The sequence below is a fragment of the Corvus hawaiiensis genome, chromosome 27 (assembly GCF_020740725.1).
Source record: "Corvus hawaiiensis isolate bCorHaw1 chromosome 27, bCorHaw1.pri.cur, whole genome shotgun sequence".
Lineage (NCBI taxonomy): Eukaryota > Metazoa > Chordata > Aves > Passeriformes > Corvidae > Corvus > Corvus hawaiiensis.
The window spans coordinates 3,313,798-3,336,567 of NC_063239.1; the positions used below are offsets into that span (position 1 = coordinate 3,313,798).

At 49.9% G+C, this 22,770-nt stretch overlaps 1 protein-coding gene across 1 annotated transcript in view; it reads right to left on the bottom strand.

Annotated features, from left to right (window-relative positions):
- ZMAT4 (zinc finger matrin-type 4) overlaps positions 1–22,195 on the bottom strand; it is a 48,205-nt gene extending 26,010 nt beyond the window's left edge. The window contains exons 1-2 of the mRNA XM_048287432.1: positions 22,046–22,195; positions 6,132–6,233 (exon numbers count right to left, since the gene is read on the bottom strand). Of these exons, the coding sequence (XP_048143389.1) occupies positions 6,132–6,233 (102 nt within the window). The 5' untranslated portion in view covers positions 22,046–22,195. The remainder of the gene's footprint in view (positions 1–6,131; positions 6,234–22,045) is intronic.
- Between the last annotated feature and the right edge of the window lie 575 nt (positions 22,196–22,770).

Below are 22,770 nucleotides of genomic sequence, written 5' to 3' on the forward strand. Positions count from 1 at the left end.
AGGTGGATCTTACATCTACACTAATGCAACCATGCATTTCCTTCTCCGTTGGTATTAAGGGATTTTTCCAAGCAATGTACCTCCCTGAGCAACCTGATTGAGCTGAAGGTGCTCCTGCTCTTGGCAGGGGTTGGACTAGACCTTTAAAGGTCTCTTCCAACCCAACCCATCCTACGATTCTGTCAACATGTCAAGGGAAAGGGGATGCAGGGACAGAGCGAGCAGGCTGGGAACTTCTGAAACGTGCTCCACACAGCAAGCTAAATTCTCGCTGCTCACCTGCAGCTGCAGCTCAGGTCCCTCATCTCGGACCACACTGCTGCTGGATACCGATGTTCGAGGTGTGGGTGGGCTTCACTGCTGGTACAGCCCCACCATCCCAGTACCAGGTAGGCAACAGAAGAGTTAATGTCTGCTGTGCATGCGAGCTGCCCAGCACCAGCTCCGCAGCATGGCAGCACCAGCAGCAATGCTGTTGCTCCCATTCCATCGTCACTGTCTGAGACAAATCCCTGTTACAGCGCGTCAGTGCCAGTCACTCCTGAGAGCCCGTCAGCCCCGAGCGCACGGGGGCGGGTCTGTCACAACACACGATAAGAACTAAAGACTCTGCTTTCAAACACCAAGAACCCCAATCCAAACATGGGTTGCACGTTTAAAATATTAAAGACAAGCAAGAGTGAATACCCTGAACAAAGAGCTGCCCTCCTGCGCAGCAGGATCAGGAAGGGAATGCTGCTGCAGGAACTTGCCTCCCGGGGACACTGGCCAGGGTGAGCCAGTGCAACCTTTCTTTGTTTTCATTCCATGTAGCTTTAATGTGACATCCCTTATGCCTCTCCATTACTGCTAACCCTGGGGTCCCATTTTCCCAGTGTGTTTTATGGCTGCTCTGGAAAGGCCTTTTAACTTCAGCTATTTTTAGACAGCAATAGGCCTCTGTGCAGAGGTACCTGGGAAGGGAGCTGTGCACAGGGCTTCATCTGCTCTGCTGTTGCTGCTGTTTAGCAATAGATTTTGACACTGGGAGTGCATTAAAAATAATGTTCAGCCATTAATGTTGACAACAGAGCAGTAACATAGAGCCTTGTAAAGTCCCATCCCATCTCCACTGGTTCCCACAGCCCACCGTGATGCAGCAGCTGCTGCTGCCCTGTGTGCAGGAAGAAAGCTCGAGCCTTGTGCCCTAAAACACTGGCACCCACCTATCTCCCTCATCTGCAATGGGTGGCCACATTTACCTCAACATATTTTAACTGGGGCTGTTACCATGACACAAACTGCCCAGGAATATCCGCAGCAGGCCTGCATGTGCACACAAGAGAACAAAGCAGCACATTCATCATCTCTGCAACACAAATACGCTCTCTTTAGCTTTTTCTCCTCAAGCCAAGGTTCTTCTATCGAACAGCAGCATGATCTGCAGGGTAACAGTAATGTTTGAGCAGCCACCAAAAACCGTGAATACCACAGCAGAGCAGATTCCAGCAGTGGTGGGGACATGGGAATAATGGGTAGGATGTCCCCTCCTCCTTCATCCTCTGAAGGATTTACATGCTACTGCCACCAAAGCAAGACACAACACGGCAGGTGAGCAGCAACAGTGGCAAAACATACGAGAGAGATCATGGCCAGCAAACATCACTTTCCCTTCCATGATCACTGACATCAGAAGAACCTGACACACAACAGCCCTGTGCAGCCTTTATTTTCAGCTAAAGCACATCCTTTCCACTCCTCCATCCTGGAAATGCCTGCAGCATCTCACACAGGGAGCTGGGAGTAGAAACATAACATTCCAGCTCCTTGCTTTCTAGCATAGCATTTATTTTGTTAAATAGAGTATGTGCTCTTGCAGCACATTAATATTTCAGACACAGGATTGCCTTTCTGAGCACACACATCTTGATCCTTAAGGCACTGATGTGCCAATAGTAAACAATGTTTATTATTCCTTCAGACAAGCCATCGCTTCATGCCGTTTGCAGCCAAGGACAGCCCAACTGGAAGCAGATTAACCCCAGCACCACTCCAGCCCGTGCAGACAAGGAGTATTGATGAGGCTGTCGATATCGCTTGCCTGCTTCGCTCTGGAGACAGAGTGAGAAATTCCAAAGCACACTCAGCTCCAGAGAGGAGTCAAAGGGCATGGCACTGGATTTGTTCTCCCCAGTTTCCTCTGCGTTAGAATTTTAATACACTTTGCCGCTGCCCTCCCCTGCTGCTCCACCACAAGCATTCAAGCAGCATTCCCTCATCCCATAAGGTGAGCCGACACTTGCACGGCCCCCTCCTGGGCTGCTCTTCCTCCAGATCTGGCATCTTCCTTCATTTTAAATGGAAAAGCAAAGCACTATCTGAACACCTGAAGCAATAAAGATTATGGAGAAAATGGAGAAAAGCATTGCAGCAGCTTGAGGAGCAAATGTGGTGATGAAAGTACAGCTCAGGGTGAAATCTGAGAGCAACTTTGTATATGAGGTAATTTTCCTGCAGGATTTTCAAGGGGAAACATGAAAATAAATGGTAACATCTTCCTAATGGCTGTGAACACTTCTACATAGAGATGAGGACTCAGAGCTAACTAAGAAACCTTAGCTCTCTTTGTTTTAGCTTTTTAATTTACAGAGCAGGTCACCGAAGTGATTAATACAACCTCTCTCAAAGACAGAGTTGGAAGGAAGTGTTCAATTATAGGTGATCCAGAGAGAATCCAGCAGCAAAGAGGCTTCCAGCTCCAGAGGGAGGAAAGATGCAGAGATACAGAAAAGAAAAAATCAATTTCTGGGGCACAGACTTCCAATGGCACTGCAGCAAGTGCGGCACACTGTCGCCCCTTGCAACTGACAGTGGAGCACGAGGTGGGAAATACCCTCCCCGCACTGGCCATCACCCCATGTCTGGCCACCACCCCCCTGGCACCCAGCCACCACCTGCAGCGTATGGATTCTTCATCCAAACAGCCACCCTGCTCCCTTTTGTTCCCTCCAAGGAGGAAAGGGTGGGTAGCCAGGGTACCTCAGGGACACTCGGCATGTCACAGCAGCACCGTGAATGTCACCCAGGGACTCAGGCATCCGTACTTCGCTGCTTTATTCCAGAAGCAGAAATGGGAAGAGAGTTTTCTGATACTTCAGGGGACAAATTAAGATATTAATTTGCTTTAAGAATTAAAATATGCAAATGCACAGTCTTTTGGGCATCAGCACCAACCAGTAATATTTGTCTCATCTCCTACTCACGGCTGCACAAAAGCTGCCCAGCATCACCCCCTTGAGACACTCGACACCGCAGTGTGCATTGAGCTCGTTAAGGCATTTCCTCATTCAGGAACGTCATTACAAGTCAATATCCCAAGGCAGCTACTGGGCTCAGCTCTGTCCTGGGGTGAACCCTGGAGAGGAGGGCAGGACCTGGCAGTTTCACCAGGATGGGAAGGAGAGCCAGGGCGCATCAGACACATCAGACAAAGCCAGAAACACAGTTGCACAAAGCACATGTAAAAAAGGCAGTATTTGCTGTATGTCAAGTCAGAAGCAAAAATATGCTGCAAACACTCTGATCCTTTTGCCATTTTTCCACTACACTTGCCCTTGGAAATAATATCGCTTAATACTGCGTGACTGACATAAAATCATTTTTTATTCCTGGCAAACTAGCACAGAAGGAAAGTTATTGGTTGGTGATTTGGAGAAGGAGATGAGACAGCGATTGGAACTGACTATTCCTGTTTGGCAAGATAAAAACGTCCCCCTTTCATAGGCTGTTTCCCTCTATTTTCTTACAGAGAAATGTCTTATTTTGCATGCACAGAGAGCCAAGATCCCAGTCCCTGGCACACAGGCTGTAGAGCTCACTTGACTGCGCTAGCAAGGCAGTGGATCAATTCCCTTTCTCTCCAGGCTCGCTCAGGAAGGATAAGGATGCTGCTGACCAAAACAAACCCAGACAGAGCCCTGGCACCCACCATCCCCGGCTGCACCATCACCAAGGGTCCTCAGCGCCCATGGGAAGCTGGGGTGACCACCCCCAGGACTCCTGAAAACTGATTTGCAGAAAATTTAGTCTTCTGAAGTTGATATTTCCTTTATGAAAAGAATCAGTTTTTAACTATAGAACACTTTTTAAAAGTAAGAAGGAAAAAAAAGAAAGGTGTGAAAATGGTGACCAGCTACTTTGATAATTAGAAAGAAACAGTGAATTTTACACTCTTACTATTAACTAATGGCCTGCAGCAAGGGCTGGCAGCCTCAGGCAGGATGGAGCCCCCAGCTTCACCTCCCCAGAAAACCTCAGGGGATGTTTTTAGCCTCTCACCGTGCCTGGGGGCTCTTGGGACCAGGGTCCCAGAAGGTTACCAGGAGAATGAGCATCATGCTCAGGAGTAGTGACCAAAACAGATGCCCTAAAGGGACACTGCTCCCTGTCGAGAGCAGCAAAGTGTGGCACAGCCACGGGGCAGAGGCACTCCCAGCCTATGGGCCACCAGAGGGGATCCTAACTAGCCTTTACAGCTCACTCACTCCATGCCTCTGCTCTGTGTTATGCAACCCACCAGCAAGGTTTGGAAATGACATTATTGTGCCGAACGTCTACAGCGTCTGCTGGGATTTCACAGCGGATGACAAACGAGCACAACACCTCGTACTAAAATATACAACAGAAAACAGTGTTGTTTTCCACATTTCAAAAACATCTGCTATGAATTAATGATTCAGCTCATACCTACAATGACAGGCGCAGAGGAGGCAAGATTGGCTGAGCACCCTGTGGCTCACCAGGCGCTGCTCCTCTTTCTGCAGCAATGCTCCTGCCTCCTGTAGACAAAATTTGGCATCTGCAGTGCCCAGTATCAAGATCCAGAAGGTGTCCCTAAAACTGCAGCCTTCAGCTTCACAGAGTTGCCAGGGTTCCCTGCTGCACACAGAGGGCAGCCAGAGGAGCAGCTACAGAGGAGCTCCTGAGAAATTCACCAAAACAGACATGTAAAGTGCCCTACAAGCAAATGTGCATTCTTGTTCCCATTGTTAATTAATGCAGCACAGTATCCTCAGATCATGTACATTAAGCTTCCCGTACATTCTCCACTGGCCACACACGTCTCCCTCGTGTATCAATTGCAAAACGCTCGAGTCAAGCAAATGCTTGGGGTAAGTTCATCTTCTAGGTCCCTGTGCACAAACTCTGCACCTGTTGGAACTTTGCAGACACTGGTAGTCTCCATGCAACCAAAACCAGGAGCAAAACACACCTCACATGAGTGCAGAAGTCCCTCACCCCCCGGCTTGTCACACAGAATCACAGAACCATTTAGGTTGGAGAAGATCTCCAAGACCATCAAATCAAACCAATTATTCCATATTATCTCCATATTATATATGATGACTATACAGAATTAATATATTCTCTATATACACACTACGTAATATAGATAATGCAGACATGCATCACTTCTGGAGTCCTCCAGGACAGGCTGGACCATCTCACATGCCCCCAGGGGAGGACAGTCCCTCGTGCACAGCCACCACACAGTGATCCTGCACCTCTTCTGCAGCTGAACCTGAAAATCTCCGTTCTCCCATCGGGTGAACACCAAGAGTCCCTCACTGTGGCAGGATCTACACTACGGTAGTGGGTTTCCTTTCCTGAAGGATTTTACAGCACCATACCCCTCCATAATTTCCTCCTTGTTTAATAGAAATGTATGTAAGTTTGTTTTGAAGATATGCAGTGCTGTTAATTGCTGTTCTAACATGTCTCTAATAATCCATCCTTTCTAATTATTCATTGCTTGCTACCTCTTAAGTGCTTAAATACATCCACAAATTCTAATCTATTCTCTGCACAATCAGTGATTCCTACTCAGCAAACCACAGTGCAGCACATTTAATACAACCTGAGCTTGTTTTGCTGCACTCTTAATTGCTGTCCTTGCTAACTGTGTTTCTTTCAGTCCTGATCAAATTGCAGGCTGACTTGGCAAAAACAGAAGAAAAAGCCAGACACGCAGCAGACACCGCTGCAGTGACATCACTGACAGAGCAAGATGCCACCAGTAAAAACAGTTCTTCGAATCCTGAGTCTTCAGAGCAGAACTGCAATGGTGGAGGGACAGACCAAGAACATCCTACCTCATAATGGGCCACGCGCTGGGACTCAGAGATCAGCTGAGCACTGCACACCTTGCAGTAACTTTCAGTGAACAATTCCTGGTCGATGTCAGAGGATTTCATCTGTTCATGGCAGAGAGAAGAGACAAGAAGCAGAGTCAGTTACAGAAAGCAGGCAGATGTGTCTGACAAGGCTCCTACAGAGCCAAGGGCAAGGCAACACTTGAGCCCAGCAGTTCTTGTTGCCATGAGGGAATGAAACCAATGTTATACAGGTGCAAATGTGACACACAGACAGTCCACACCACATCCCCAATACCTCCCATTCAGAGTCCCCAGGTTAATGCACCAAGAGCCCATGTCAAGTGTTTATTCCTCACCCTGGGCAGTTCCTGGGCACTGCTGGGGACCAGAGTGTGCCCCCTTCTCTGCTGCAGTGGAAGCAGTCGGACACAAGAGGCCAGGTGTGCCCAAGCAACACCCGTCCTCTGAATGCCTTCGGCCACAGATGCAGCACAGGTTCCACGGCATGGCTGTCCTGCCATGACATCCATCTGTGAGCTACTTGGGAACGGCTGTTCTTCGTTACCTTTCCTATCTAGAAACATCATGCACAGAACCAGCTGTAGCAGAGATCACTCATGGCTCAAAACATGCTCTTATGTTACACAACATAAAAGAGCTTACAAAGACTTTTATAGAGAAGGCAAACAGCATCACAACCTAGAGGAAGGTGGTTTTAAGCTGGAAGAGCACTCTTCTGTATTTCTCAATTTAGATGTGGAAGAAAATTGTTTGGACGATTTACTGGGCTGTGCTGTTCTCCAGAAGCTGGTTAAATATTTATGTGTTCCCCAGAACTTTCTATGAGGACACTTGCACCTTTAAAACCAACTTGCTGAGCGCCCTGATTCACAGGAACACGTTGCTCCTCTGTTCGTAGCCTCCTCCTTGTGCCACTGCAGGTATACAGCTCTGAACTCACAATCAAGGGGTGTATCAGGAAGGTTGAGGCTTAAAACAGACTGAACCCAAGCAGAGCCAGAAAACAACAGAAGCAGCTACATAGGGAGAATATTTAAAACCAACCCCTATGCAAAGAGGGAAAAGAGAGGCTAGTGCCTTCTAATGCCAAGATAAAATCTATTCATTCACAATCAAAGCAAACCTGAACATAATGAAGACTGATAACATAGGTTTTATAGAGTTCATTCTACTGATTGGGAAGAAAAATAACATGGAAATGAACAGGCTATGAGATCTCATTAGCAGACAAAGTCGGGTGGAGAAAGGCTGGTCAGTGCCGGGCTGTGCAGCGGAGCTGGACGTGGTTGTGCCAAATCCCCAGTGTCCTGCCATCCCACGGTTACTGTGGTCCCTGCATATTTGATGAAAACAAGCAGCTGAGCTGACACCAGAAACTGCCAGCCTGGAGAGACCAGCCGGCCCGAGCTTCAGGAAAGGTTTGCTCAGGTGTTCTGGTTTACCAGACAAAAGACAAATCTCAGAGCTCCTCTGCTGCTGCGCTTGCTCTTTGTTTGATTCTGCAAAGACATTTGCTTGTTTTCTCTTGCTATCTGCCTAGTTTTAATCTTCATTTACTCTGTCCAGAGAGATATTGCATTGAGAAACTTTCAAAGACACCAAAAGACCCTTTTAGGAATACAAGAAGTGTTGCAAAATTGCATCAGAGGCAAAACAAAGTGGGAGGAAGAAATCTCACTTAACTCCAACAGATTGACACAAAGCAAACCAAAGAATCTCATTAAACCTCAATCCAGCAACCAAGCCAGAGACAGGTAACATCACCTTCATTTGCATGCAGCCTGCAATGCTAGTACAAACCCTCATTGCAAAAATCAGAGTAAATCAAAAGCTTCTCAGTATTAGTTCAGCATTCTGTGCTCTGGTAACAGAGTCTAAGTCTATTGTCCTTAAATGGAATCATCTGCCCCCTTTATAGCAGCAGGGGCTGAACAGGCTTATCCAGGAACTGGATCTCAGGCATTTTCTCTAAGCAGTAAGTTCTGATACAGGTGTGGGATGTGTTTCCCTCGATATCACAGGTTGAGCACCAGGAGAACATGGTGGTTCTGCTGATGATGTGACCGTTGTGTACCGCGATCCATGTGTAAATATTCGAGTTACCTAATGTAAGTCTCTCTGGAATAGGAGACCCTCACATAATGCACCCAGAGCACAGTTACACATGACAGAAGCTCCCACTCTCCTGCCTTGCTCCCAAATCCTGGTGCACCTTCCCTGCCGCTCTGCCTGGCATCACTTGAGCATCTCAGTGAGGCACAGCTCCTAGCTGCCTCCATCCCACTCTGTGGAGGACAGCCTGGCACTGGGTTGCTCTGACCCCCCCAAGCAGTTCCTCGGATCCCAGTGCTGCCTCCAAACTGCCACACTCCCGTGGAACCGCTGGCGGAAGGATGGGGTGACCCTTCTCTCCCAGGGCAGTTCAGGGACCAGCTCTCTTCGCTTGGCTTCAAGCACTGGATGCACAGGTGAGCAGCAGCAGATCCTGGTTACCTGAAATCTCCCTGTGCCACCGGGAGGCACAGCAAGCCTGGGATTGACAGAGCCTGCAGCATGGCAGGGTCCCCTTGTCCAGGTGCAGAAATGTAACCGGGTGTCCTCATGCCTGGGATCCTGGCAGAGGGTTTCACTGTTGCTTTTTTCAGGCATTGCTTTTTCACTGTGATGAAAAGGACAGCAAGGCAGAGCAGAAAGGAATGGGGATTAGGAAGAACAAAAGAACAAATGGAAGCAATGCCTCCTTCACACTTTTGCATGAATATATTAGGCTAAACTGCTATGAGGATTCAAGCATATGTAATCTTGGCTACTTAAAATCATTAGAAAGCTCTGGTAACAATAATTGCTCTAGGCAAAATTAAATTTTGACAAAAAATAAGATTCACCTTAGCAAGGAAGATTTCCACACAAGCAATCCATTTATAGAAATCACCCTTGCATAATTGCCACTGAAACCAAGACAGAACAAGTTTAAACTCAAGCACGAGTCACTGACTTGAGAAAACAGACAATTACCTGTCCCACAGAAATGCAACAGAGGAGCAAAAGTCTCTTCCCCTCCGCAGCAGCCGCCAAAGGATGTCCAGATAACACGCAGTGAAATGAATGCATGAACATGCCCCTCTCCACCACCCAGGTTTTAAAGCTGCCACAGTCCCCAGGATGGCACCGGCTGGTCTTGCACCAAGACCACAGGGAAGGTCCAGGGCTGGTATTTGGGGATCTGCACAGGAGCCCTGTTGCATGCAAGAACCAAATGTCTGCTTCCTACAAAGGGATTGGTACAGAGGTGCCACGGCCACAGCAAAGCTGGATGATGGGTTCTCTCTCAGAGCTGCAAGGGCTCCCCTCTGTAGCAAGAGGCAGACTCTAGACAAGATACCCTGGGAAAAAGAACACAGCTTTGTGATGTGAGTGCCCGGCCTAAAACCAGCACTTCTTCCTCTCCAGAAAAGCTCCCTTCCCTGTTTCTGTCTCATCTCAAATACCCTTTGCAGTACTCTTCTGTGGGTTAATCCGAGCAGTGATTTATTAACTTCTTCTGCCTGCAAGTGTGATAAAGGGAGTTCATAAGCAATTAATATTCATGTATTTCTAATCACTTAATACCACTGTGACTCTCCCTGCCGACACATGCCTAACTACTCCAGGACTGACCAGCCCTCAGCTGACCTCACCACACAGCCCATCTGTCAAAATGCAGCACAGAAGGGAGGGGTTTCCCTGCCACCAGCCATCGGCATGTCCTTGGCTGTGAGGGACACTCAAGGACAACCGCAGGTGCTGAGCAGGGTGGGACATGTCCCTGAACACTCTGAGAGACTTTTCTTCCCGAGAACTGAAGAATTAACACGGGGTTCATAACCTTGTCACCTGGACACAAACTGTCATGCTGAGCAGAAGCACTTGGTCTGCACACCAAGGTATAAATATCTGAAACTCCTAATGTCCTCCTCCTCAGGTGGGGACATGACAGGGCCTCTACCAAAAATGCCAATTGCTTTGTCTCTTTCAGTGGGGTTTATTATGGCCTCCTGTGCCACACTCCAGTACCAAGTCCCCTCCCTGCTCCAGATCCATGGCCTCTGCACATGTCAGCTCAGGCTCATTGTGTCATAGGAGACCTCGTTTGCAAAACCTTGTGCCATATGGTTGCGATTCTTCTCAGCAGTTTCAGAGACTGTAACAGCTCAATGAAAATCAATTTGATCAGACTGACTCCAGTTTTTGGCAATGTCCAGACAGGTGCTAAGCTGCACTAAATTTTAGAGGATAGCAACCCATAATACACATCAGAAACATATGCAAAGTCCAATTCCTTTCTAAGGAAATGCTTTGCACCACCTGAATCCCACCAGATGGGGTGACGTGCTGAATGTGTCCCTGCCACACAGGCGAGTGGTGGAAGTGCCCCTGCAGTAAGTGCTTTTGGGATCCAGACCCAGTAAACGGCTCCAGGACCTCAGTCAGGGCTGGAGCTCCAGCAGCAGGTGCAGGTTGCTGCTGCTGCCATTTGCTACTGCCACAGCACTTGGGCCCTGCTCTCACAGCAGCAGCAGGAGCTCCTAGCAATGCCAGCAAACACTTCCCATCATGTTTCTGATAAATGCTGCTGTAATCTCCTTTCCAGCAATCCTCCCTTAGCAAGACACTTCTATTTTTACTGTTACATACCCTATTCTCAAGTTCATTGCCCATTTTTCAAGCAATGAGCTCAGTGAATAGTGAAAGAAGTTTTTTATTAATGGGAAATTCAAAACTGGTAGCAACAGTTCCAGAGTACATGACAAACACGAACAAGATAGAGTCTTTTTAATTCCAAGTTTCACCTTTTGCATCACTTCACAGACCACCCTTGGTGGTGTTCCCTGTCAATTATTTCTATATTTCAACAATAAGCAGAAACTCATGAAAATCCTGGGAAGCTTCAGATGACTTCATGTCACTGCAGGGCAGGAGTTTAAACATCCAGCACCAGCCCTCACCTGACCAGCCAGCAGCAGACAACCCATAGCTCTTCCAAAGGTTCCTCCTGTGCTGCTCACAAACCCTGTAAACTCGGAGCACCCGCTCAGGAGGGGAAGCGTTCAATGGGGACAACACAGGAAGGGCCTAAATCTGAGACTGGAGCCAAGACCCTGGTTAACTGCTGTCTGAACTCTACAACACACGCCTCAGGACACACGTAGAAGGTACCAGCAGACATCCTGGGAGTTGCTGACTTGGCTGCTGCAGCTGCAGAGCCACACACCCAACCTCTTCCTTGCCCTGCACTAGGGCTGCCCTGGGGAGGGCTCATGGAAACACAGAATAGTTGAAGTGCCTTTCCTGGAGTCTGCTCCCCAAGGTGCTCGGTCCATCACCTGTTGGTTGCAGGGCACCAGGAATTCCTGTACACTTTCCTGTTTTCTATTGCCCAATCAAAGACAAGGAGTCCCACAGGAAATACCAGATTCAGCAACTTGTTTTTTTCCAGTCAAGAGGAAAGAAAAAAATTGTGGTCCCTTATCTGATTTACTCTTGAAGGCCTATAATCACCTTTTCCAAAATTAACAGCTTCTGAAATCTCCATATTGGAGCACAAGAGAAGCGGCAACTGAGCACACGCACGAACGCCAAATGCAAACAACAAGTCAAAAATTAAATGTCCTGATTTTCATGTTATGAATTATTTGTGGCTTTTGCTGCTGTCACTCTCCCATGGATTAACATCTCGTGTAACACCTCCTGTTTTCGTCTGTTGTTTAATTTGTCTTGCAATAAAAAGAAAAAAAGCCTTTACTAATAATTAATGTGCTTTGAGCAACTCTGTCACTGCACTTACATCGAGGCATCTGAAGAAATGCAAAACTGCCTTTTGAAGTGCCTGATTTCCCAGCACAACAAGACAATGGCTGAGCCTGTTCCATGAGTGCAATTCTCCTCCTGCTTTTATTGCCTTGAGACAGTCTGGGTGCTGGAGGCCATGGCAGCCAGGACCTGGGCTGGGATGAGGCAGACCAGGGCAATTCTGTGCTGCTGGCTCTCCCTGGCAGCCACAGACAGGACAGAACAACCCATCCCATGGTGACAGGACTCTCTGCAGCCCACTCTGAGCTGATGCAAGAGCCCAAATTCACAACCATGGGATTTGCAGACTCAGCCTGTACCAGCTCCTGAATTTCCTTGCTGTCCCTCCATAGTCCCAGAGAGGTGGAGCAAGGGCCCGTAACGGATAATGCCGTGTCCCTACCCACAAAGAGCTCCCTACGAGCCACATCTCCAGAGGATGTGTGTGCTATTTTCAGTTTTTCCCATTCTCCTGCCAAATCAAAGATGTTCCGTGTCCCTCCAGCTGTGCTGCACATCTGCCATCTCTACCATGCTTCACCTTCCCTGCAGTTCTTGTTTGGTTTGGGGTTTATTCCAACTCCCTCCATTCCCTAAATCCTCTACAGAGTCAATTTGCTTCACTTCTGCACTGAGCCTTTGATGCATTTTGACACGCTTTATTGGAGCCTTGAAAATCAGAACAAGATTGTGTGTGGCGTGTGTGGCATGAGCTGGGGAGCAGGAGAGATCCTGCACGTGGCTGCTGCATGTGTCAGCACAGAGAAGAGAGGTTGTGGAGAACAACAAGGGGGAGACAGAGCCTCAGTGCAGATGAGGCTCAGCCTCAGCACCCCAAATGCCTAACTTCACACAATTTCCCCCAGTGTAAGCAGGCAAGTTGCTCATTTACCAGGGTTGACTTCTTGATAGAAGTGCCCAAGGCGCCAGGCTGGACAGGACTTGGAGAAACCTGGGCTAGTGAAAGGTGTCCCTGCCCATGGCAGGGAACTGGAACAAGGTGATCTTTAAGGTCTTTTCTAACCCAAACCATTCTGGGATTCTGTGCTTGCCAGGAGTAAGAAAGGTACAGTCACACATCAACAGTGCCCTCTCAATGGATGGAGATGGTGTTTTTGAAAAGAGCCTCTCAGCTTTCATGCCACTGTGGGGAGGAAATTGCCAGAGATGTCTCACTGAATTCCCAAGACTCACGAGCTCTGGGCTAGAGGGAAAGCTGCCAGATGTTCCCATCTCCTCACCTGATCATCAAGGTACCCTTTATATAAATAGAACCAAGAAAGAAAACAGCCTGATGAACACATCAGGAAAAGCAGTGCTCTCTGGCAGAGGGAAGCCAGGAGAGACAGGCAATGTCCTCCAGGCAGAACAACAGTAGGGCCAAGTCTCCAGGTGTGCCTCTGCAGCCCCTACCTGCACCACACCAGGCAGCACAGCACCCACCTGATGGGGGAGCAAAAGCAAGAGACTCAAGCGTGGCACTAAAATCCAGACAGTGACTTTTTGATCTACTGCCTGTTTGAAGTGGGAACAAAAGGCAAGCAACAGAAATTACAGGCACATAGATTCAGAGAGCAAAGGACAGATCTGGGCGTGCAGCAGACAAGCCCTCCATGCCCCAAATTGCCTCAGGGGAGATGAGGGAAGGACACTGCCAAGTTTAGAGGGAGCCACACTGCAATTCTGGGAGTAGCATCATTCCTTCCCTACAAATGCAAGTATCCCGTTAAGCACATGAAGTTTTCTAATTATTCATACTACACCATGTAGTAGGGTTTAATTGCAAACATGTGCTGATTTGAATAAAAACGCATTTTAAAAAAATTTGATATACTGTGATTGTTTTAATACAGTTTGTAGAAACTCAAGGGAGAGCAATCACATTTCACACCTCAGGGTATTGATTCTGTGTCCTGCACACTTCAAGGACGGGGCTCTGTCACTCACTCCAGCATGACCAGGTGGCACAGCTCAACCCTTAGCAGTGGGCACAGCCTAGAAATCTCCTGAAATAAGGATTAAAGCAGACCTGTGCAGGTTTCCCAGAGACTACACTGGAGACAGAGGGGCTGCTGGAGTCAGATGCAGAAGGGAGGGACTCACCTGCATTAGGATGGCTAGCAAAGGAGGGACCCTGACCCAGGACCCAGCTGCTGCAGGCACCTCCCTGTAGAAACAGATTTTCCTTGACTAAGCCCTGGCCAAACCCCAGCCTGGGGAGGATGCCTAGTCCAGCACAGCCTGCTCTGAAAGCCTGGCACCTGCTCCCGCTCGCCTCCACATCCCACTGCTCTCCCTCCACACCTCCTCCCATCCCACCACCCAGGGCATGTTTTTGGCAGCTCTCAGTGCCCCCGGTCATGAGCACTGGCTGCTGCAGCCCCGCAGGGACCCAGGCTCCCCAGGGACCCTGCCAGGCGTCAGGGCGTCGCGGGGCCGGAGCACGGGGTGCAGCGAGGCATCTTGCGGGCTCACATGCTGCAGAGCCAGGGTTACCATGTGATGCTCATGGTTGCTATGGAAACGGTGGTTTCTCACAAAAAGATGCATAAATAGCCTCTGCACTCCTTGAGTGTGGGCGCAGCCAGGCTGTGGGCACCCCGGTACCAGGGGTCACTGCTGCCCGGTCCAGGCCCCGCGGCGCAGGTGGAGCAGACAGCGAGTGGCTCTCACACAGCCCTTCTCTGCAGTTATCATCAGGACAACACGTTTATTTTTGGATTAGCAGGACCTACTTTTTCCAGTGGCTCCCTAATAACACACAAAATGGCAGGAAGCAAGGCAAACTGAATCCCAAGCCGGCAGCCCGTTGCCTCTGGTACTTTGCATAATCAGGGCTTGTCAGTCCCCATCAGCTTCAGCTCAGAAACCCAAGAGGAAAAGCCATGTAAGGTGGCAATGGACTTAGAAGAAGCCTCCAGAGAACAAATCTGTCCATCGCTGATGGGGGATTATTTTAATTCTGGATCCCTGATAAAAGCCTGCATGCTGGCCTAGCTTGCTAAGCTAAAGCACCTCTTCCCAAAACCACAATCAGCCTCAGCAGCACTAACCCCAGATCAGTTTACTGCCCCTGCTAACAGCACTAAATGCTCCCTGCCCAGCAGCAGTTAACCAAGTTAGAGATAGCAGAGGCAGGGATGCTCCTGGTTATCCACGAGTTTTCAGCCGAGGTGAAGCAGGTGGGCTGAGCTCCTCTCCCCTCCCTAGGATGGTTCCTCTCCCATCCTGTATTTGCCAGCCAGAGATGACTCACCGAGTGCCACCTGCTGAGGATTTACAGGAGCTCAGGTGCCACCAAGGCAGCTGAGCAACTCTGGCCAGGAACCCTCTCTGCTTGTGATGATTGATGGACTCTGCTCCCTTCAGCCACAGCTCCCTGCTACAGCAGAGTCATCGATGAAATGATGTAGAAACAAGACACCAGGAATGCAAATGTTTCCAGAGTCCCCCAGTTAGCACAGAGCAGCTAAACCTCTAGCCTCATTTAACTGCACATGCAAATTCCACATCCTCTAAAGGGTATCAGCAGATTTCATTAAACTCCTTCTTATTATCATGTAATCTGCCAATTAGTTTTGTGAGCACCAGCAAACAACAAGGAGCTTTATCTTAAGTAAAACATAGAATATTTACATCCTTCCTACAGCATTTTCTTTATCTTTGCCCATCCTTGGTTTAAAAAAGAAAAAACAAACCCCTCCTTTTGTCTGCATTTGCTCTCTTCTAAGAAGCAGGAGCATCCCCCACTCTTGGCCACACTAAGCAGAAGCATGCTGGACTTTTAAGTTTTATGTCAGACCTGCCTTCCTTGTGCTTGGGAGCATCTCAGCAAGACACTTGGATAATTCATGTTTCATTTTCTCCTCTGGAAAAAACACCATTCCATCCCTTACCAATAGATGAGCAATGAGAAATGGTTCATCAATGCCCACCGCAGTGCTCCAGCCCCATGAACCAAAGGGTCTCCAGAAATGCAAATTGTTCTATTTTTGTGAGAAATTAAACTGCCATTGCAGAAAGGCTGGAGCTGGGCACGCTCCGGGGTGGGCACTGGCTGCTCCTTTCAGAGACCAGCTCTGACTCATAGGTTTGGAAAGGTCTCCCTTTCCCTGCATAGTCTGGGGACTCCAATTCCTACAGTATTTATTAGGCATCCCCACGGTACTCAGAAGCAACAGAAAGGCATTAAAACAAGTTAATGTGTTTCATACATCAGTTTTCCAAGTGGAGTTTGCAGGTTATCCTGCAACCATGGCTGTCAGCCTTACGGTCTGGCGAGGAGGAAAAAAGGCTCAAAAATGCTTCTCGTATGCTCTGCAAAAGCAAAAACATCCCGGCTGCTTTGTAATGTCCTTTCTTACCCACTGTCAGAGCAGAGCACTACGAATCAGCTCCTCACATCCCTCTGTCTTCACTACCCTGTCCCCAGATGTGGGGATCTGCTGGGACCTCCCAGCCTGTGCCTCCAGGAGCAGGCAAGGAGAGCAGCCCGACACCTTCTCACAAAGGCACAGCAAGCTGAAAGTGCAGGAAAACCCTCTGATAATTAAATAGAGACAATAACAGGACCCCACACTCTGTGTGGCTCCTGTCCCCACCAGACTAGCATGAACTACAGCTGTGTGCTTGAAAATTAGACAGATTAATTATTGCTACAATTAGTAGTATCGTGAATCATCTCTGGTGGCAGGAAATAATATTGTCATAAACTTGTCTAATTGCTCAGTATTTTCAAATGAGCAGTTGAATCCGCAGTTATCATCTTGATGCTTTCACTAGTGACACTGTGGGATGGAAAACACAGAATTGATTAATTAGTTTTCATTTTAAGTCAAACTAAACTCTGGCTTCCCTCTGCCACGTGCTGTCACTGCAGCCAAGACTGAAGCTCGGAGGTGGCAAGCACAGACGTGGAAGACACCACCAGCGTCCTGAGATACAGGGTTACTGCTGAGAGCAGGGGAACTGCCAGCCTGAGCACCCTCGTCACACACCGAGGCCACAACAGTTTCTGCCTCTAATACAATCAGCTCACATGTGCTTATTATGTATCAAATAATAGAGGGGCTTGCACAGCATTCTGTACAACAGAGGGTTTAACCGACTAATTTATGGTTTCAAATGCAGTGGGTGTTCAATTCCATCCCGTTCCTGGGGGTTTCTGACAAACCACTCCAGGTGCTGCAGATCCAGCACTCCAAGCTTTTCCCATTTTCTCGGTGAATTTTGAAACCAGAGCATGTCTCACCTTCACAGCTCACTGCTGGGTGTCATGTCTCTGGCTGCATCCTCAAGTCAGCTTTAAATACCAATGTCTCACTTCACCACCAGGTCCACCCACTGTTTTTAAGTGGCTGGATCAAATTTAGGAGCAGTTTTGAGTTCACAGAGCGGTTCCCCATGTCTCCTCATGTTCATGTCACTTTCTGAGAGCTGTGCATGCAGCTCCATCACAGCCAGCTCACAGGCAGTGGGGACCTTGCTCAGGTGCCCTTTGTGACACACACAAGTAACATGTATGTGACATATAAGCAAGCAGATCAAAGCAGGAGACAAGTGACACCTCTAAGGCCTCAACTGCTGATGCTGACAGACTGGAAAGGTTTATTTATACTCTCCCACCTTCAGGATTTGTTTAACCAACAAAGATGCATTGGCAAAAACCAGGTCTAAGCTTAACTATACCTTCTACCCCATCTCCCCTTAAACAAGGCAAAGTAAATATATTTCTGCTTCAGAATTAAGAGCAGCAATATTCTTCTCCCCTATCGCTTTCTAAATGAAGCTCCTGAAAACTATTTTTGAAGCTTCCCAGATTCATTTCCAGACCTGCTCCCTGCTGTGCTCAGGAGAAATGGATTAAACAAGTCTTTTGAAGAGCAGCTGCCCATAAGCTGCTCTGGGGACAGTTCAGCTCAGCTTTTTCCATGTCTCCTGGAAGCAGGACAGCCACCAAAACTCCCAGGGCCAAACCTCCATGTATCGGCAAAATGCTGCCATTGGGTGAGCACTGCACCCCAGGCTTGAGTCCCAGACATCCAGGGCTGGTGAAGTCACCCATGCCCCTGACAGCACAGTAAAGGCCTAAAACCTGTCAAGCATTGCAACAACACGCGAGTCTTGATACTGCAAATATCCATCTCCAGCCATTTCTAGTTAATGAAACAAAGCAAACTGTCGAGGAAAATGGGAACACTACAGCAAAAACAACAACAAATTAAACTCTAATGCAATTAGAGAGTAATTAGGGATCTATCCTCCGGGAGCATTTTGGAACTCTGGGTCTTTCTCAAAATCTGATCCCTCTGCAACTTTATTCCTTTCTAGTTAATAAGGAGGAAGTGAGTGGCATGGCTCCCCCTAGTTCCCTGCAAAATGCCATCTTCTGCTCTGCAGGAGCAGGAGGTGGTGGCAGGTAAAGCATTCACACCTCCGGGCTGAGGAAAATGCAGGTGTCAGCAGAACAGGGTGCAAAGGGAGAACAGAAACCACTGCCTGCGTCTGCTGCAAGGTGACCAGAAACACAAAGACCCAAATGCTCTTGTGCACAAGCCAGGCTAAGCAGGCACAAGCCGACAGCAGAGCATGAGCCACCCCAGAAACCCCTTTGTTTTCCTGTGCACAGCTCTGATACAAGCCACAACCCAGAAAAACATGTATTTATTACCTCTTGACTTTTTAAATGTACTCACAAATGTACTCCTATATATGCTTTAACCAAACCTCTCGAGCTTGCTGCAGGACAGAGCAGGGCAGCCTTTGGACATCAGTCCCTGCAGTGCCCTGGGCAGGGTACAGGGAGCCCTCAGCACCCACAGGTGCCCCACAACCTGCACACTGCCTGAGCTGCCTCCCTGCATCCCAGCAGATTTGCAAAGGAGCGTTTGGCATGGCCTTCCCCAGAGGGCAAGGGACATGGAGTGTGGTACCAACAAAGCATCCAGGAAATGGCACGAGAACTGAAACAAAGAGGCAAAGATGCACTGTCCCATTCAGCCATTTCTCTATCCAGGCTCATCCACACGGTGCCTGAGGGTTACAGCAAAGCCTGGCGCTGTTAAACCTTCCTCTGGGGGATGCAGACACAGTGAACGCTCTCTTCAGAGGGTGAGGTGGTACGGCAAGAAGAAAAGCTTTCTCTCCATTCCCTTAGGCTGCTGCTATTCCTGGGGGCAGCCCCGTCTGCATTTCACAGCTTCAGTACCTCTCAGCAAGGGGTGTTTTTCATGCTTTGAAAGGAATAATAAAGCTATGTCCTGCCATATGTGCTGCTACCTGCCCAGCAGATGCCAGGGAGATAACCCCCTCCACGTTCAGCAGCAGAAGGCACCTGTGCAATGAAGGGAGGTGAGAACCTTAATCTTCAACTGTTTCTGTGCCCAAATCTGCCCTTGGGACACCCAGAGCCCCGTTCTGGCCTAGAAATTGGCCCAGTTCTGATCTCTCAAACCAGTTCTGGATCTCAAGTCACACCTCCTTCCTTGGGAGCTTAACCCAGATAAAGCGAGAACCCCAGATTCTAAAGTGCCCAGGGCAACAGGGCAAGGACCAGCCAGGACCAGCCCCAGGACCCCTCTCAGACCCCACAGCCATTTCCTAGAGGGTTTGAAGAGCCTGCCCAATTGTGAAAGAACACCTTGCAATGGAAAAGGGTATGATTAGAGACTCATGGGTCTCAAAAAGACACCAACTCTTGGTCAAAAGTTGCTTCTTGCAAAGGAATAATTCTCAGCAAACCCTCGCTATTGTCATCTGCACTTAACCACTGACATGAGGCATGAGGGCTGTCTGTTGGGGGGCCTGGGGATCTTTCCTTCCTCCCTGCAGGGAGGGATTATAAATCCACCACCAGATCAGCTCAGCCATCAGCATTCCCAGGTATATCCCCAGCATGAAAAGGGGGAGAGGTGGTGTAGAAGCCATAAATCCCCAGAGAGAGGAAGCCAGCTGCTCCTTGTGAGCAAGGTGCTCAGTCAGCAAGGACCAACTGGCTGCACCAATTCCTCTGCAAACTGGAAGCAGCAAATAAAACAAATCCAGGCAAATATCAGCAAAACAACTCCTTACATAGACACTTTTTCAAGTGGGGGCAGTCAGCAATGCTGCAAATAGCTGGGGAGGCCTCTCAGGGTGCAGTACACCTGGAAAAGTGAAAGGCAGCAGCACTGCACCTCCTCTGTGCTGTCCAGGGCAGGAGAAGGCAGAAAAGCCTGAGGAAGGAAGGCTGGATGCAAAAGAAAAGTTAAGACTGAGCAACTCAGCGCCAAGGGAAATGACTTCTGAAACACCCCAGCCAGGCACACACAGAACCATGGTGCAATGTATGGACAAGGATCAATTATTTGGAGTGACTCAGAAGTGACTAAGAATGATCACATAATATCGACTGTGAGGGCTGGAAATCACCCCAAATTTTGTAACAGTCCCACCCCAGGATGTGGCCTGAAGGCAGGATCCTCCCCAGGGACAGGGATGCAGGAGGTGCTGGTACAGGGACACTTGCATCAGGAGGTTTATAACCTACACATCTACACTGTTCTGGGAGTAAGAAAGGATTCCTGACCTCCTGCTTCTGATAAAAAAAGGGGGAAAGACCCATTTGTACTCTAGAAAGCTCCTGTGCTGCCTCTCCTTCTTGTCCCTTCCTACAGTAGATGAGTCACTGTCTAGAACCTTTAGCAAAACACCTCTTATTGTTTATCGGGCCCCTGCTATTCCCTGCCCCACAACACAGTGCAGTAAGTGTCAGGCAATGCTCCAGGTCACCATCCCCTTCCTGTAGAATGACGAGAGCCCCAAAGCTGAAGCCCCTCTGCCCAGTGTCCTCTTTTCCAAGCTGCTCTTCCCCAACAGCATCCCCCTGCTCACCGTTCACCTCTCACCTTCCGGGGCCGGTGGTTGTGTTTTGCAGAGGGATTGCACGTGCTCCTGCAAGAGCAAACAGCACGACCTCATGCAGAAAATGCAAACTGATGATTTTTAACTCAACACTCCGCAAATCTTGTTCTTCATCAAATACCACCCACTCAGGTCACTTTACCATCGCGGGAGGTTAAAAGGCGTGTACGGCTGCCCCAGGGGCAGCCACCCAAGCATGATTAGCATCAGGAACCAGGGGGGCACTGCCCAAGTCCGGTATCACTAACTGAGGTATACAAACCGCTAGCAATCCAGACAGCTCAAGGGTCAGTTGCCAGAGATCCTTCACGCAGCCCAAACCAGGTTAAGTTCGCTCACGCTGTGTCAGGGACAGCTCTGGCTGGGCTCTGACCTACGGACACCCCCAGTGCAACACGTGGGGCCAGGCAGCCCCACGGCGCTGCTCGGACCGATCCTTTCGTCGGCCGGAACAGCCGCTGCAGTCGCTCAGGGCTGTCCCCAGGGACGGCGGCCCCAGCCCGCAGCTCAGCTGCCTCTCTGCAACCGAGCTTTTGGTCTCCAAGCCCTGCTGGCTTAGGAAGTTCTCCAAACTTCCCAAACAACACAGAGAACGGGCTTGTTTTTCCTGCATCTACAGACATCCACGCTCGTATCCCAACAGCCCCGGAAGCTCCCGTTCCCACGCCGGACCATGGGGATGCCTGTGCACAGTTCATTTCGGCAAAGAACCCCGAGGTGCACCAACCACCAGCACAGGGGCTGCTTCCCAAGAGTCCTGCACCCAGAGGCCTGGCTGCCTCCGGCCGCCGCCTCACAGGTGAATGCAGCATTCCGTAAAAACTCCACCGGGAAAACACTCCTAGGCTTGGCTCGGGTCTGGACCCCTCGCAGGGCGTGCGCCGGTCACCACCGACCAATGCCGTGGGTCTGGGGGCGGCACGGGGGCAGAGCCGCCCGCTCCCTGACGGGTCGGACCCGCATCCCGGCTCCATCCGCAACAGCGCTGGCATCGCCCGAACCGCCCCGGCCGCCGCTCCCAGCCGGTACCGGATCGCCTCCCACGGCCCGCACTGACACGGCTATTAACAGGCTCTGATTTCTCTGCAAACTTTCCTCCAACTCCCATCAACAGCTCCCCGCAACAACCCCCGCGCGAGCCGGCGGGTCGGTGTCGGTACCTTCGGGTCCGGCAGGTGCCTCCGGGGCCGGTGGCCAGTGACTCCAGGGCCGGTGCCTCGGGCGCGGAGAGGCCGCTCCAGCCGGGCGCCGGGACCGCTCCCCCGGAGTCCGGGGCCGCCGCAGCTGCAGCCGCAGCTCCCGCCGCTCCGCCGAACCCAGGCCGAGTGCGGCGGGGGGCGGCGGGCGGGGCCGGGCCGGGGCCGCGGCTCCTCCCCGGCAGCGCCATTGGCTCCGCCGCGCTCCGCAGGCCCGCCCGCCCCCGGCCCCGCAGCCCCCGGCCCCGCGGGCAGGTCGGGGCACAGCGGAGCCGTCCGGTCTGGTCGCTACCCGGGGGACAGGTCTGACACGGGCAGAGAGCGACAGGACTCGAGGAAACGTCTTTGAACAGAAAGAAGGAAGATTTGAATCAGATGTGTGAAGAGATTCCTCCCTGTGAGGGTGGTGAGGCCCTGGCACAGGTTGCCCAGAGAACCTGTGGCTGCCCCATCCCCGGAGGTGCTTGAGGATCGGTTAGCCGGGACTTGCAACAACCCGGTCTAGCGGAAGGTGTCCCTGCCCATGTCAGGGGGTTGGAACTGGATGATCTCTACTATCCCTTCCAACCCAAGCCATTCCCTGAGTCGGTAGCTTCCCCCACTGTGAAAACAGAAGGATGTGCATATCTGATTTGCAGGGCAGTGGCTGTGAAGGGTATCACAGTCGCCAGGGAGAACATACTTCCAGA